This window comes from Emydura macquarii, unplaced genomic scaffold, assembly GCF_026122565.2.
Source record: "Emydura macquarii macquarii isolate MOO-44397 ecotype Brisbane River unplaced genomic scaffold, CSIRO-AGI_Emac_v2 contig_1551, whole genome shotgun sequence".
NCBI classification, from domain to species: Eukaryota; Metazoa; Chordata; order Testudines; family Chelidae; genus Emydura; species Emydura macquarii.
This window is the reverse complement of record NW_027131688.1, coordinates 21,245,899-21,262,104: the sequence shown is the minus strand read 5'-3', so window position 1 is coordinate 21,262,104 and position 16,206 is coordinate 21,245,899. Positions and strand designations below refer to the sequence as shown.

The window sequence follows — 16,206 nt, the reverse complement described above, 5'->3', positions numbered from 1 at the left end:
ACCCCTTGGCCTGCTGGGGCCGCTGGGCTCAGCCCTTCACAACGTGTGGGGAGCAGGGGGTACAAAGCCTCCTGTGCTCCCATTCCCCATGAAGGGCCAGCGCGGCGCGCACCCGCCGCTCCAGCTCCACAGCCCAGCGCCGGCTTTGACAATGCAGCCTCACCCAACCCCTGGCCTGGCCCTTCATGACAGGAGGGAGGGCACTGAGGGGTGCCCCACAGAGCCTCCTACATCCCCCGCCTCCTGCACATGGTGAAGGGCTGGCCCGGCACCATCTCCCCCCACCCCCCTGCAGACCAGCGCCCGGGGGCCTGGGCCCTGTCCAGTACGCCACTGTACTCGAGCTGACAGCGGAGATATCTGAGCCATAAGTGATTATCTTCAAAAAGTCATGGAAGATAGGAGAGATTCCAGAGGACTAGAAAAGGCATATATACTGCCAATCTATAAAAAGGGGAATAAGGACAACCTGGGGAATTCTAGACTAGTCATCTTAACTTCAGTTCCTGGAAAGATAATGGAGCAAATAATTAAGCAGTCAATTTGTAAACATCCAGAAGATAAGGTGATAAGTAACAGTCAGCATGGATTTGTCTAGAACACATCATGTCTAACCAACCTATTAGCTTTCTGTGACAGAGCAATAAGCCTTATGGATGGGGGGGATGCGGTAGATGCAGTATATCTTGACTTTAGTAAGGCTTTTGATACTGTCTTGTAGGACCTCATAAACAAACTAGGGAAATATGCACCTGCTTTATAGCAGCTTCATCTAGATTATAATTGGTTGGAAAACTGTTCCCAGAGAGTAATTATCGTGGGCCACAGTCAAGCTGGAAGGGCATATGAAGTGGGGTCCTGCAGGAATCTGTTCTGAGTCCGGTTCTGTTCAGTATCTTCAATGATTTAGATAATGGCATAGGGAGTAAACTTATAAAGTTTGCAGACAACACTAAGCTGGAAGGGGTTGCAAGTACTTTGGAGGATAGGATCAAAATTCAAAATGATCTGAAGAAATGGTCTGAATAGGATGAAATTCAGTAAGGACAAATGCAAAGTACTCTACTTAGGAAGGAATAATCAACTGCACACATGCAAAATGGGAAACGACTGCCTAGGAAGGAGTACTGTGGAAAGAGATCTGGGAGTCATAGTGGATCAGAAGCTAAATAGGAGTCAACAGTGTAACACTGTTGGAAAACAAACATCATTCTGGGTCATATTAGGAGGAATGTTGTAAGCAAGACATTAGAAGTATTTCTTCCACTCTACTCTGCACTGATTAGGGCTCAGCTGGAGTACTGGGTCAAGTTCTGGGCACCACATTTCAGGAAAGATGTGGACAAATTGGAGAAAGTCCAGAGAAGAGCAACAAAAATGATTGAAGGTCTGGCAAACATGACCTATGTGGGAAGATGGAAGAAATTGGGTTTTAGCCTGGAGAAGAGGAGATGAGGGGGTCGGTCATGATATGTTTTCAAGTACATAAAAGGTGGTTACAAGGAGGAGGGAGAAAAGTTGTTCTCTCTTTAACCAGTGAGGATAGGACAAGAAGCAATGGGCTTAAATTGCAGCAAGGGAGGTTTAGGTTAGACATTAGGAAAAATTTCCCAACTGTCAGGGTAGTTAAGCACTGGAATAAATTGCCTAGGGAGGTTGTAGAATCAGTCTGGAGATTTTTAAGAGCAGTTTAGACAAGCATTTGTCAGGGGTGGTCTAGATAATACATAGTTCTGCCTTGAGTGCCGGGGACTGGACTAGAAGATCTTTTGAGGTACCTTCCAGTCCTACACTTCTGTGATCAGAGGTGGGAGTTGACTTTTCAGTAATAAATGAGAGAGGTGGTGAGGGTCTCTGAAATTAAATACAAGGAATTTTTGATCTGATAGAGAAAAAGTAACCAGATGAGGGATGCAAAGAGAGAGGTGAAATGGTCCCACTGATGGCCTAGGAAAACTATCTTTGCAGCAACATTCTGATTGGCTATGAGAGGGGCAATAGTGCATTGTCAAGCTCAGCGAAAAGGATATTGTATTAATCAAGAGGCGAAGACGAGACCCTCGACAAGAGTTCTAGCTATGTGGATGGATAGGAAAGCCCATATTTTAAAGATGTTGCACAGAAAAAATCCACAAGATTGACACAGCCTGGATTTGAGGACCGAAAGGGAGGTTCAAGATGAAGGTGATGTGCAGGTCATTGGGTTCATTGACTGAGAGATGGTGTTGTCCACAGAGATTGAGGGAGGAGACATTTTCTGATGGGGAGGAGCTCTATTTTAGCCATGTTGCACTTGAGCTGAGGGCTAGAAATCCACGAAGTGATGTCAGAAAGAGGCCTAGATTTTAATTTGTACAGAAGGAGACAGGCTAGAAGTAGAGAGTTGATGGTTGAATTTGTATTTACGCATGAGATTACAACCCATTTTCTGCTTAGAGGGGAGAGAAGAGGGAGACCAAGGACAGAATCCTGTGGAACACCCACAGAAAGTTGGAGGGGGGATGAGAGCCCTCCAGAGGATGCTCTGAAGAGAAGCCAAAGGCGGAGGGGACAAGATTTCAAAATGACTTTCATAATTCTGCCTTATCTTGCACTTAAAATTAGAATCATAGAATATTAGAGTTGGAAGGGACCTCAGGAGGTCATCTGGTCCAACCCCCGCTCAAAGCAGGACTAACCTCAGCTATATCATCCCAACCAGGGCTTTGTCAAGCCTCAGCTTAAAAACCTCTAAGGATGGAGATTCCACCACCTCCCTAGGTAACCCATTCCAGTGCTTCACCACCCTCCTAGTGAAAAACTTTTTCCTAATGTCCAACCTAGACCTCCCCCCCCTGTAACTTGAGACCGTTGCTCCTTGTTCTGTCATCTGCCACCACCGAGAACAGCCTAGCCCCATCCTCCTTAGAACTCCCTTTCAGGTAGTTAAAGGCCGCCATCAAATCCCCCCTCATTCTTCTCTTTTGCAGACTAAACAAGCCCAGTTCCCTCAGCCTCTCCTCATAAGTCCTGTCCTCCAGCCCCCTAATCATTTTTGTTGCCCTCCGCTGGACTCTCTCCAACTTCTCCACATCCTTTTTGTAGTGGGGGGCCCAAACTGGACACAATATTCTAAATGCGGCCTCACCAATGCCGAATAGAGGGGAATAATCACTTCCCGCGACCTGCTGGCAATGCCCCTCCTAATGCAGTCCAATATGCTATTAGGCTTCTTGACAACCAGGGCACACTGCTGACTCATATCCAGCTTTTTATCCACTGTTACCCCCAGGTCCTTTTCTGCAGAACTGCTGCCTAGCTCGTCGGTCCCCAGTCTATAGCTGTGCATGGGATTCTTCCTTCCTAAGTGCAGGACTCTGCACTTTTCTTTGTTGAACCTCATTAGATTTCTTTTGGCCTAATCCTCCAGTTTGTTTAAAATTGACCATATTCTTTGTTTAATCAGTTTTCCCCTGTATCTCTAATATGCATGTGTAATTTAAAAAAAATTAAGTATATCTAAATTCTTCATAATTGCTCTTATTAAGGAAACTCACTTTAAATATGTGGCATATTTTCAAGGATATCCTGCTTTTAAATTACATTATTAATGGTGTTGACGAGTTAGCAAAATAAAGTGACTTGCCCAAGATCATGCATTGCTATTCAGTAGTGATAGTGATGAAATAGCAAATGAGTTTCATCCCACACATTGAGAGCGATGTGGAGTTTTTAATCAGTATTTTCCTCTGCTGGATGTTGGTTTAACAACAGCTTGCATTCTACTGTTCTTGGATTTCATAGACAGGCTTAAATGACAAAAGTAAATCCTCCAGTGCATATCTCTTTTTCACACAAGGCAACAAGGAAGAAACCCAGTAATGGTAGAGTAAGAACGATCCCTTCAGTATCTCCAGCATCCTGTCTAAGATTTGCACCAGGAACTTTGTGCCTCAAAGTTAGAAACTGACTACTATCACTTTCTTTTTGGTATCCCCTAGACTGATGATAGTTGCTTTTGTTTCAGAAGCTTGAGAACTTGAGGAAAAACTAGTTCTCTTGAGCTTTTCCCTTACAGACACGAAAATCAACCATGTGTACAGTTCTAGACAGGAAAATATGCCATCTGGAAGAATGGATGTCTAAATGTGTACAATAATTGCCTAGTGTCTTTTGATATTACAAGAGCTTTCACCTGTTGATTCATTCCAAGTCACTTCTGGTCTGCTATTGATGAACATCTTATAAATGGAGATTCCTGATACTGCCACTTGGAGGAGGGAAGGAGAGGAAATTGCAGAATGAGAATGTTTGGGCTCACCAAAAAGTTATTAAACTGAAAATGTTTATGGATTCAATATTCTAGTAGATGTACAATGTTGTTTGTTAATAAAGTATACATTGAACATTTTTACACTAAATGTTAATAGTTTATGGATAGAACAGTAAAGTGAGTATAAAAGAAAATGTTAATGGTGCTCCTTGGATTTTTCCCTTTTGTGATCTAACTTATCTGATTTGACAACACCTTTTCTTCTTTGTTTCTTTTCCAGGCCTGAGTGTGGATCGTCCATGTGCCAGAGCAGTAAAGGTTGATTGCATGTATCCGCTGTCTCAAGTTACATCCAGAAACAGTGTTGTGTGGGCACTGACTGAGCAGCGGATGCTTCTCTATCGGGAGGGAGTGAGCAGCTTCTGTCCTGAAGGAGAAAAATGGAAGTGTGATATTGTCAGGTAATTGAGCAGTGTTTAACCAGAATGACCGAAAGAGTTGCTTTCATTCGTAGGTATTTCATCGTATGGTAGTTCAACCACTCACCTTTTGCTTATGAAGTGTTTTGCATCCAAAGTGTAAGCCTCATGTTACCACATCCCTAGTCAGTGCATCTTGTTGCATCACACTTTAATCAGAGTCAGTGGGCTGAAAAATAACACTACGTGGAAGATGTTCATTGGTAGTGGGCAGCTAGATGTTTAACAGAAGCATGTATGGGAGGGGAAACAATGGAAGAATCCTTGAAGTGTGAATTAATGAAAAAGGCCTCTTTTATACAAAATACTGTTTAGTTTGTTGATTCATGCTATAATGATGTTCCCATTATTTAAATTGGATCTCCAAATATTTAATAGTTTATTTTTCAAGAATACATATATATGTTTACAGCTGATTTTTCAGTCAGTCACTTACAAAACTAGAAATTCTACTGGATCTCTCACCCCCAAATTCATCTCAGATACTCTGGGAAGTATGTTTTACTTCTGTAGCTATTTTCACCAGAATTCCTGCTTTTAGCTTTATCAGCAACACACCAGTTTCTTCTGCTTTTCTGATCATCTAGAGAGTAGTTACATCCTGTTATGTTATCCTGTAAAATGTAGAGAAATGTGCCTATTTCTGCATAAATCAATGCCATTTCTTTCCCAGTAGGTAATTATTTTAATATTAGCCTTTAGGCTGACCCTTGTATTTAGTTCTTGAAAGATTTGGAGAGGGGAGAATAATGTCGTGTTCAAATCTGTATCAGATATAAGTTGATTACATTGAAATTGAATCACTTTCTTCTATGTAAATACACAAGATTGACTTATAAATCAGGTGTGGTGCACGTTCTTAGATTTAACTTTTAGGACTGTTAAAATCGATGCAAATTGAGATTTCTGAACTATTCTGGAAGGCATTTTGGAAGTGACTATCAGAATAGGATTGCCAATTTAACTTTTTGTTTAAAAATACTGTTTTCTCTGAGCTTAGAAGTGTGTGTTTCATACAGGAAGCTTTTGAAACCAAGGTCAGTTTCTGTCCTTATTGTGTAGTCATAGTCAGTTCAAGATTATGCTCTCTGTACTCTTAATGTTCTAGTCACAATGGAGAGAAACAAAATCAAAACAAGAAAAGCTAGCGACATTACATTTTAAAGTATTTGCAGAAAATAGATAGCTACCATTTTTATGATTTCTGTAGTGTTATGTACTTAAGAATTCAACACTGGTCCATTATGATGTTTGTCCTGATATTTCCAAAAAGTAAAAACAATTCCTGGAGACTTATTTTTGCCTTTAGAATTACTCTCATAGTAAGATATCTAATAAAATTTAAGTTACTGGATAAAAAGGGAGATGTGTTTTAGTTTACGCGTTGATAGTACCATATGAAGAAATTCTAAACTGCTGCTCTTGTTGTAACAACATTTTCCTCCCTAGCTTCATACTCGTTTTGAAGGTTTAAAGGGAGGTTTTAATGAGTGTTATGTATTTTAAAATGACTCTTGCATTTGCAGTGAAATCCAAGCTTTGGAACCAGTGTGTATAACTCTTGGAGACCAACAGACTTTATGGGCTTTGGACATACATGGAAATCTATGGTTCAGAACTGGTGTAGTTTCAAAGAAACCACAAGGAGACGATGATCATTGGTGGCAAGTATGTACTCCTAATTCAATTTTCAGTAAAGTCCACATTCCATGGTTGTGGTGGTGGTTTCCTGCAGGGATCCGAGCCTAAAAATTCCAAGAAATAATTGCTTGGAGGCTTACAAGCATTATTAATACCTTGTTATGGAACCCCCAGACTGCTGGGGCTGAGGCCCCTTTTAAACCTGGTCCCCAAAATGAGTTAAAAACATTTCAGGCTCAGACAGAGGAAAATAAAACAGTGACAGGACAATTTCCTTTAGCCAAATTTAAAAAAAAATGTAGGGAGGCTGCTTTTCACTTAATGCAGCTATCTGCAAACCAAACAGCTGCTTCCTTCACCTACAGAGCCTGTGAGGGAAATTGACAAAAACAATTCTTGCTGGGCTTAGACTCTGGAATCAGTATAGAATCCCTGATCATGTTGTTCATAGCCTTACTTATGTTCTTGGGTCCCTGTTCTCCCCACCTCCCCCCAGTCATCTCTGGGTGAGGTGAATTGTCCATACCTCTCTTTCTTGACTAGTTGAATCAAAAATATCTTACTCTGTGTGTGTGTGTGTGTGTGTGTGTGTGTGTGTGTGTGTGTTGGAGCAATGTGGACCATAGGTGCTTGAATTGGGAGTGCTTCCACATCCTGTGTATTGGAGTGGATTCCATTGTATGCAGGGTTTAACAGTTTGCTTCAATGGCTGTCAGCCCCCCCTCCCCCCCCCCTTGTAAAAACTGTTCCAACACCCCTGGCATAGACAACATGGTTTTGAGCTGGCTTCTAATTTTATCAGTATGTTGTCTTACCTTTGCTGCTGTTATGGAATGTTCATCATTACCTTCCTTTTTGGAGTGCTCCAAAGCATGGTTATGCCTATTTGCTTTTAACAGAGCTTGAGCAATTAACCATGTAATCCCGCAAGTTTCCTGGGTCAGGACCACTAGGGAGCTGTTGCCGAAAGCCACCAACGTGTTCAAACGGATCACATAAGTCTCATGAATAGACTTCCTCTGGGGAAGCTAAATGAAGGTCCACCTCTTTGTTACCAGGCTCCAGGACAACTTCAGGGAAGAGAAGATATTCTTTTTTCCCCTCTCTTGCCATTCCCAAAATGAAGCGATTTCAGGTGCAGCAGAGTTCTGCAGTTCTTCAAATAGATAAAAATACTAGGAAATTTTGGGCAGGTGTGTGGTTTTGGTTAGTTGGGTTTTGTTTTATTTAATAGGAAGCTGTTAGCTGTTCTGTGATTCTGGTTTGTAATCAGGGCTTCTGAAACTTACATCCATCAAAACTCAAGAGAAATCAGACTTGAGTTTTTTCCTCCACTCACTCAGTAGAGAGGCTTAGAACAGTGTTCCTGAGACTTCTGAACCGTAGTCAGCAGGCAGGTGAGGCATCTTTTTATGGAAGGTCCTGTAATTCTTCCCTAGTTTATATGATTATCCAGAACATTTTTTTTCCCAGGTGAGCATTACAGATTACGTAGTGTTTGACCAATGCAGCCTGTTCCAGACGATAATCCATGCAACCCACGCAGTGGCAACAGCCGCCCAAGCTCCTGTAGAGAAGGTGGCGGACAAACTTCGAATGGCATTTTGGTCACAGCAGCTTCAATGTCAGCCCAGCCTCCTTGGAGTTAACAGTAGTGGTGTCTGGATCTCTTCAGGCAAAAATGAGTTCCATGTAGCAAAGGGAAGCCTAATAGGTTGGTGCATTTTTACACCTATTGTGTTTTTGTTTTTGTTCATATTGTTTTTTTCTTTTAAAAAAAAAAATACTGCTGCATCCACTCTGTACCTACCCATGGTAAAATTCAGCCACAAAAGTTGTAAAAGCTTGTTTCTTAAACTGGAGTGGGGATGCAGACCGTTTGAGAGATGCTATCTTAACATTTTATGTGAGTAATTGCCCTTTTAAAAGTAGTACTGTGAAGAAGGCAAGTGAGACCCTGTTGCTCAGAGTTTAAGCTTTCCACAAACTAGGACATATTGCTTCTTTTCAGTGCATGCATCCATCTCTTGAATTAAGAAGAGTTACATATTAATATCAAGCAACCATGCACTATAGTACCTAGTACAATGGAGTCTTAGTCCATGACTAGGACAGCTAGGTGCTAAAGTACATATAGATGGTGCTGTATACAAATAATAATAAATATAGTGATCACTTTGGGAAATATATCTAGATAAATGATCAATGTGTTACTGCTTATGATCTGATAAGAGAACATGCTAAACATTAAGACAAGATACTTAATGACTTTAGCCTGGCAGATGAATGCTGTAGGTCATAACTGGTTTGGTCTACTGCCAGAAGCCTCTAACTTCTGTGCTCTCATCTCATGCAATCTTGGCTTCATCTGCAGGCCTATGTGCTGTTTCAGCTGTCTTGAAGCCATTCTGATTTGTTTTATAAAATATACTGCTCTAAGCAGTAGACTTTCCTTCTTTGATGGAACCAGGTGAAGAGCCCTGCTCAAACAGTGAAGTAATTTTCAAGATTTTCCTAGACTTGTTGGAGGCTGCTTAGAGCTGTACTCTTTCTCTCAGTGCTTTGTGAGAGATGTTCCTAAAGTTATATGTCTAAACTTGACAGACTAGATAGAGAAAATAAAAACTGTCCTCTTATTCTACTAAAAAAGTTTACCTGATGGCTTCTTGATAGCAGCATATTGTACTAGTAACCAAGAAATGCCAGATTAGACGCTCTTTAAGATTCTCTCTCCATTAGATGACATGAAGGATTATGTGGCACTGTACCCAGTATTTACCCAGGAAATCTGTCAAATACTCTTGTTTAGATTAAATATCTTGATTTAGATTAAAATTTAGTAGTAGATTTCAAGATTACTCACTTCAATCTAGTTTAATATTTGCTTGACATGATTTCAACGAGCATAAGCAAAGAGTTGCAGAAAACTGATGCTGGAAAGTTTATTGGTTGACAACTAGGTCATCTGAAGAGATCTCTGCAGGTTTTGCAGATGTTTTTCTTTTCAATTTGTTTGGCTTGTGGGGTTGCTAATGTTTTATATCAACAACTTTAAAGGGAAAATAGCTGTATGGAACTGTATTTGTCTGATTAAAAATACCAAATAGTGTCTTCCCAACAAAGTCTGACTTCATTTGCTCTTCACAACTTTCAATTTGTGAATGATACCCAGTCAGTCCAATTTAGGTGAGGTTTGGCCATAAGTGCAAGAAGTTTAGGAACATTGTTTTTGTCATTTAAGTGGGAATGGGCAATATACTGGATTTTGCGTTTCAGAAGTCTTGACTACTGGCATTGCTGGTCACGTAAAGTTAATTATAGTTGTATATGCCTGGAAAGGCAGAAGGTTGCAAGTAACAAACTTGGCATTTGATGGGAAAGAATATCCTTCTCACTTTTTCTGTTTTAGATTTATAAAGGTCACATAAGTCTTTGCTGAAGAGTCAGCACAATCTTCAACTGCAACTATAAGGTCAAAGCTGCTGCTTGTGCTTAGAACAAAAGGTGACCTGTAATAGATCATTTCATATAAGCTTGCAACAAAGGGGAACCTCCAGACAGGATTGAGAAGCAGTTGACATAATCTTCACATTAGATTTTAGTTCTTTTGTGGGCTTTACATTTCACTGCTACTTGGTATAATTCACAACTGTGAACAGTTGCCAAATGTTTAAACCTGAAAGAGTCTGTCATGATGACTTCATCTATGTGCTGAATTGGTGTTTGTCCAGGGTGATGTAGCAAGCTGTTTAGTAACTTAAATGCACTTAAAACAATGAAAAATAATGACTTTTTTTTAAAAACAAGAAAACAGTATGTCTTAAAGTTATGAGCATGAACTGGTTGGAAACGTGGACCCAGAAGAAAAACTGCATTCTTCAGTCTTAATGAACAGTCATTTGGTTTTAGAATGTTTGGCCATGGTAATATCAAATATTGACTAGAACAAATACAATTTAATAGTTTGATTATAACAAAAATCCTTATTTTTCAAAAAATTTCCAACAAAATAATTTGTCATAAAATTTAAGTTGCAAAATGTGTGATTCATGCTCATGCTGTTTTTTGTTTTCTTTTCAGGAACATATTGGAATAATATTGTGCCTCGAGGTACTGCATCTGCCACAAAATGGGCTTTTGTGTTAGCTTCCACAGCTCCAACTAAAGAAGGTTAGTGAATCTTCAGTATAAGCTTATGCCATAGTCAAACTGACTTCATGCGTTAGAATCATTTCAGCTATCAACTCTAACAGGTTTCATAATGCTGAACTAGTCCAGATTTTTTTGTATATTAGGTATGCAGAAATCCCAGATTTTTGCAGCAAGCTAGAATTTCCTGCTGTCTAAATTTATAGGAGATAAACCATGGTGGGGCTGTAGTGGAATGGCCTTGAGTAAGGTGTGCTGCTTTTCAAGCATCCTTACTGGCTCATGCAAGGAATAGCATATTTAGTGCCCCTTTTGAAGGGGTTATGTATCCCTCATTTTGAGGAAAGTTGAGCAGCTAAATGTGGAGGAGAAAACAAATATAGCCAAATATGACATGTGGTGAGCATAGAAGCTAAGGAGTTGGTGAAGGGAGGTGGGAGCAGTAGGTCTGCCACCAAAGATTGGGGTGGGGAAGGCCCATGAAGACTTTTTTAGCAAAATTCAGTCTGAAAATTCAAGTGCTTTTTTACTGACCTATTGTTATTTCCTGCGGTGTTACAATATGCTAGTTACTTTCCATATGTTGCTCTAGTGCAAGATGAATCTACAAATTCCATTGAGGTGCTTTATTAGATGAAGATGAGAGAAATTTAGGGCTAGTCTATGTTAGAAGCACTCAGCTGCACCACTGTTGTGCGTCCGGTCAAGATGCTGTGCCGATTGGAGAGAGCTTTTATTATGCTGACTGGAGAGCTATCTCCACAAGGGGTGGTAGCTATGCCTGCAGGAGAAGCTCTCCCACCGACAGTGCTGTCCACACTGGTGCTTAGATCAGTGTAATTTAGGTTGCTTGGGGCGTGGCTTATTCACACCCCTGAGCGACATAAGTGATAGCATGTACAAGCATTTAGTAATCCACATTTTCTCATCAATCATTTGCAATTTACCGTACTTGTTCTTGTGCTACTTCTGTCCTTCAATACCATATTCTATATTCAGTTTCTAATCTGTACTCTTGCTACTAATGTGGACTGTTTGGTGCTACAGAGGTCTATTCTTTTAAAGCAGCACCACCAGGTTAGAGGGGAATAGGCCAGGCAGTCTAGCCTGTTACTTTACTGGAGTCAGTAAACTCTCCAGCAAGTGAGTTGCTACCACCTTCAGTTTTTGCCATCATAACTGGTAGACTGTAGCATGGCAAGAAAAATTAAAATAAGGTGATTTCTTAAAAGTATTTTGTTCACTTACTTTTCACTGCTGCATCAGATATTAATGAATTGAGTCTCGCCTCACACCTGTGAGAGCTAAGTTATCTCCATTTTATGGAAGAAGAAACTGAGACAGAGAATAATTTGCTCAAAATCAGTCAGGATGCTGTGTTAGAGCTAGGAATAGAACTCAAATTGCCCGAATCTAGGTCCAGTGCTTTAACCACATCCTTACGCTCTTGGGGACTGAAAAAATGATTATTCTGTTTTCTTTATAAGCATAAATGTAATTTCTTAAAAATAAAAACGTTCCCTTAATTGCATACATTCTGAGGTTAATGTATCCAATATACTGTTAGGAAGTGGATGGATTCATGTTAAGGAAACACTTCTGAAATATTTTCAAGGTGCTTAAGGCCTTGTCTGTTGGGTATTTGCCCCAGTTCCTACCATTCATGGCCAGCCACCAGTAGTCTAGGTAAGCTGTAATTTGCAGTTTATTGTGTTTCAGACAGAAAACTGCTATGGTGCAAATTGTGGGTTACCTTGTCTACACTAGGGTTTTGCTTCAGTGACTGGCATCAGTTCTGATCTTCATTTTATAGGCAAGGCTGAATGCAAAATTGAGATCACTGGGTTTTGTGGAGAAAATGAATAATGATGATGGGGACATGTTCATGCTGAGGCTAGGCCTACACTAGGAGCACTTCGCTGGGAGGCTATACTCATTTAGTAGGGCTTGTCTATCCTACAGATGCTTTGCCTGCAAAATTGTTCCAGCAGAGCCTTTGAGGGAAGATGCAGTGTAAACTGTGACAGAAGGAGCTCTGCTTGCATAGTTATATCTACATTGGGAGTTTTGCCAGCCCACATACATTGGCTAAGGGGTGTGATCTTCTTTTCACACTTCTCACTGACATAGCAATATGGGCAAAACAATATAGTGTAGATTAAGCCCTATGTCGGCAAAGTGCTCTGAGGCCTGGTCTACACTGCCGGCAAAATTTGGTGGCAGTTGAAAAGTTCCCTTTGACTTCGTAACTTCTGTTTAGCGCGCCATCTCTGCTGCACCAACAGGAAATGTGTACCCATTGATGCAGCGCTACGCTTTTTGGGGAGGTGGTTTCATTAGATTGACTTCCAGATCAATTGAGTATCTTCACTGCCGCTCAATTGAACTGGAAAAATCGATCTGACAGCAGTGAATTTGCCATAGTCAGTGTAGACGTAGCCCAAGTGCAGATGCAGTTATACTGGTATAACTGTCTGTACTAAGGTCAGAGGTTACAGCTCTTCACCCCCTGTCACATTCTGGGGTACAGTCCAGACCGGTGAAGAGTTGTCACCTCTTACCCTGTATCCCTGAGTGCCTCACAATGTCTTGCCACTGTGGCTGTCTGTCTGGGACACCCATAGTTGGCAACAAGCATGCATTCTGTCTATGGAGCAGGGCTCCCTAATACAATACTTTGGATTCTGGAGCCTGCCTGTGATGCAAAAAATTTCCATTGGCTTTCACCAGCCTTGCTTAACAACTGGTATGGTGACTTCACAGACTCCCCAGCTCCAAATTTTCCCAAAAATGTGTGTTCTGAAATGTTCATCCTTGTCTTGGAACAATCAGAGATATTAAGATTGACTTCTTAAAGGGTCAGTGAATATTCAATCGTTTTCTATTTTAACTGGAGTTACAGTTCAGTTTAAACACAGCACTGGATTGGTTTAGGTTAAGATAAAAAAAAGTTTATTAATGAAAACAGAATTTTAAGTGTATTCAAGTATATGAGAGAGTTAGAAATGATTATCAGCAAATAAAAGTGAAAACATGCATCTAAAAATCTAAAACTTAATCTAGCAAGTTTTGGTTCAATGTTTTGTTAAAGATGGCCTTTCTCACCCAGTCTTCCAGCAAGAGGGTGACTGACCCTCTCTTCGGTCAGGATCTCTCCCAGAGGCCCAAAGGTGCTGGTGCCTTTGTTGTCTTGGGTGAAAGAGAGAGCTTGTGGTTTTCTGCCCTTTTCTTTTATAATCCAATAAATTTTTGAAGAGGATTAATCTGAAGGTTACCCCTCAAAGTAAAGATTATCCAAACAGTGAGGAGGGTGACATACAGTCCGGTGATGCAGGAGGCCCTGTGCTCTTTCCTCCCCCATTTGTTTGGTAAAATGCAATTGTTCAGTTTCCTGCCATCTCCTCCCCCTGCTGTTTTGAGGTCCCTGTTTACTACTTATATGTAAATTGAGATAAACACACACATTCCTTTGGTTAGGATAGACTTTTTTGTTTAAAACCAGACAGACCATCCTAAGCAAAAGTAGTTAAACAAGTGCTAATAATGTCATACAGGGGGAATTCATAACTTTACATATAATGTTGCTACATACATTTCAGCATGATGATGATGACCAGCGAGTTATTAGTTTTCAAATGTTCCCTCACAAGGCATATTATGTACAGATTATTACAGTAGTGTATAGGGTGTGAGTACAAGAGTGCTTTCGGTCATACATCTATGACCAACATAGCTGTGTTGGCAAAATATGCAGTCTAGATCTGGCCTGAGAATCAAGGAAAAACCAAACAAACAATGAAATTTTGGGAGAAGAGATTGCAAGCAATGTAGAAGAATGACAAAAGTGGTCGCATGGTGTGCGTGTGTGCGCGCATGTATGTACATTAATTTGTATTCCCAAATAAAGTGCTAAATACTCAGTACTTCTGAAAATCAGTCCACTTATTTAGATACCTAACTCTGGACTTCGGAACCTAACTCCAGGAATTTAGATTTGAAAGTCTTGACACAAGAACACATTTTAGAAGACTGATAGTTTTGTTTTTAAAATGTGCTGATCACTTACTGGTAGAGTGAAGCAACTATGTAAGTTTTAGAGAGTGGATTAGGAGTGGTTTTAACAATAACACACACATTCTCTCCATAGGGAGCTTTCTGTGGCTATGCCAAACCAATAAGGATCTGTTTTGTGTCAGTGATCAGAATCCTCAGTTCCGTCCTTCTACAGTGCAGCTACCGCCTGATGCTGAAATGGTGTGTTATTCGGCCTGCCAGGACGCCATATGGGGTTTGGATAATACGGGACAGATCTTTATCAGAACACTTTCACCAAGTTGCCCAGCTGGGATGCACTGGACAAAACTGGAACTTTCACAGCTAGGTATGGCTTTTTGTTGTAAGTGAAAAGAATCTTAACTTATTTTTAAACAGACTTTTTAAAAAAAATCTGCATTTTTCATTTGCTTTGTGAATACCAATTGAAATTTTAAGATTTCTTGGATTTAATAACACCTGAAAATAACTGCTGTATTAGTAAAGATGTATAATTTTCCAATGTCATAAAATGTCAGAAAAAATCCCAGGGCTTTCCAATAGCAGGCATGCTTTAGATAGTCTTTTACTATGAAGGCAATATTAGGTATTCACTGTTCACTTGATGGTATCCTGTGTATTTTTTGGTTTTGTTTTTCTGTCTGATTCATCAGGCAAAGCAGTCAGTACTTGGGTGGGAGCCCTTCAAGGAAAACTGTTTCAGAAAGTGGTGCTAGTGATTCAGTTGGTGATGCTCTCCTGTTCAAGTTGATACTGAATTTATGCCTCAGCATGACATTGGGGAATATAGTGCTGCTGAAGTTGCTGTCTTTGTTTGGATGAGACCTAAAATCGTAGTCTGTGACTGCTTGTGGTCATTAGAACATTCTTCCATTGAATGTCCAGGCTACTGACCAGTTCAGCCAATTTTATTCTACATGTATATTTCTTTTATAGTTTCTCTCAGTTGACTATGATAGTCTCTACTTCCTATCTTAAAGTCTTTAACGTTGTGCACTGTTCATTAGCTGCCACACTATATTGTATGCACATCTCCTGGAAACAAGCGAATTGATTCTTGGGTAGGTGACATAATTAAGAATGAAATCCTTTCTAACACTGCTTCCGAAGTTGCTCTTAACTTTTTCACAGTTCCTTTTGGGATGAAATTTTCTGCATTTGGTATCAGATCGAAGGTGAAATCTTTTTAAGCTGGATCAAAATCAGTTCAACTGTGTTTTAAGCTAGGCAAGTATAAGCAGCAGACTTCATTTTTATAACATAACAATCAAATATTTTAACCGTTTATACAATTATTTTAAAAAAAAGTTTAAACATAAGTTATGCACCAAAAAAAGTCTGTTTAAAACTTCAGATATCAAGTTTTCAGCCTGGAATATGACCTGGTTCTTTTTAATTGGACTGGCTCCCAGCTACCAAGATGTCTTAAATTTGAATGCATCTCTAGCTGTCTCACACTCATTGGTCCCTGGTTGAGGTCACCAACAGACTCCCTTACTTGCCTAGCAGGGCTGTGGAATTCTCCTGTAATAATTATTTTTCTAGCAGTTTAGGTGATAACCATGAAACTGAAATATTTATTAGTAATTCGTAACTGATATAGAGTTTCCTCAGTAGATCTCAAATGTGTCA

The 16,206-nt window shown here is 40.2% G+C and overlaps 1 protein-coding gene across 4 annotated transcripts in view; it reads left to right on the top strand.

Annotated features, from left to right (window-relative positions):
• Nucleotides 1-16,206, top strand: part of TECPR2 (tectonin beta-propeller repeat containing 2) — a 70,146-nt gene that overhangs the window by 27,387 nt on the left and 26,553 nt on the right. For 3 of the 4 annotated variants that reach the window (XR_010921163.1, XM_067555027.1, XM_067555028.1), the window contains exons 12-16: nt 4,533-4,713; nt 6,258-6,399; nt 7,846-8,086; nt 10,453-10,542; nt 14,669-14,902. Coding sequence is in view for 3 of the 4 variants with exons in the window: in XM_067555027.1 (XP_067411128.1) it covers nt 4,533-4,713; nt 6,258-6,399; nt 7,846-8,086; nt 10,453-10,542; nt 14,669-14,902 (888 nt within the window). In the remaining variant the exon portion in view is untranslated. Of the gene's footprint in view, nt 1-4,532; nt 4,714-6,257; nt 6,400-7,845; nt 8,087-10,452; nt 10,543-14,668; nt 14,918-16,206 lie in introns of all 4 variants that reach the window. The other variant, XM_067555029.1, reaches the window with a different exon arrangement.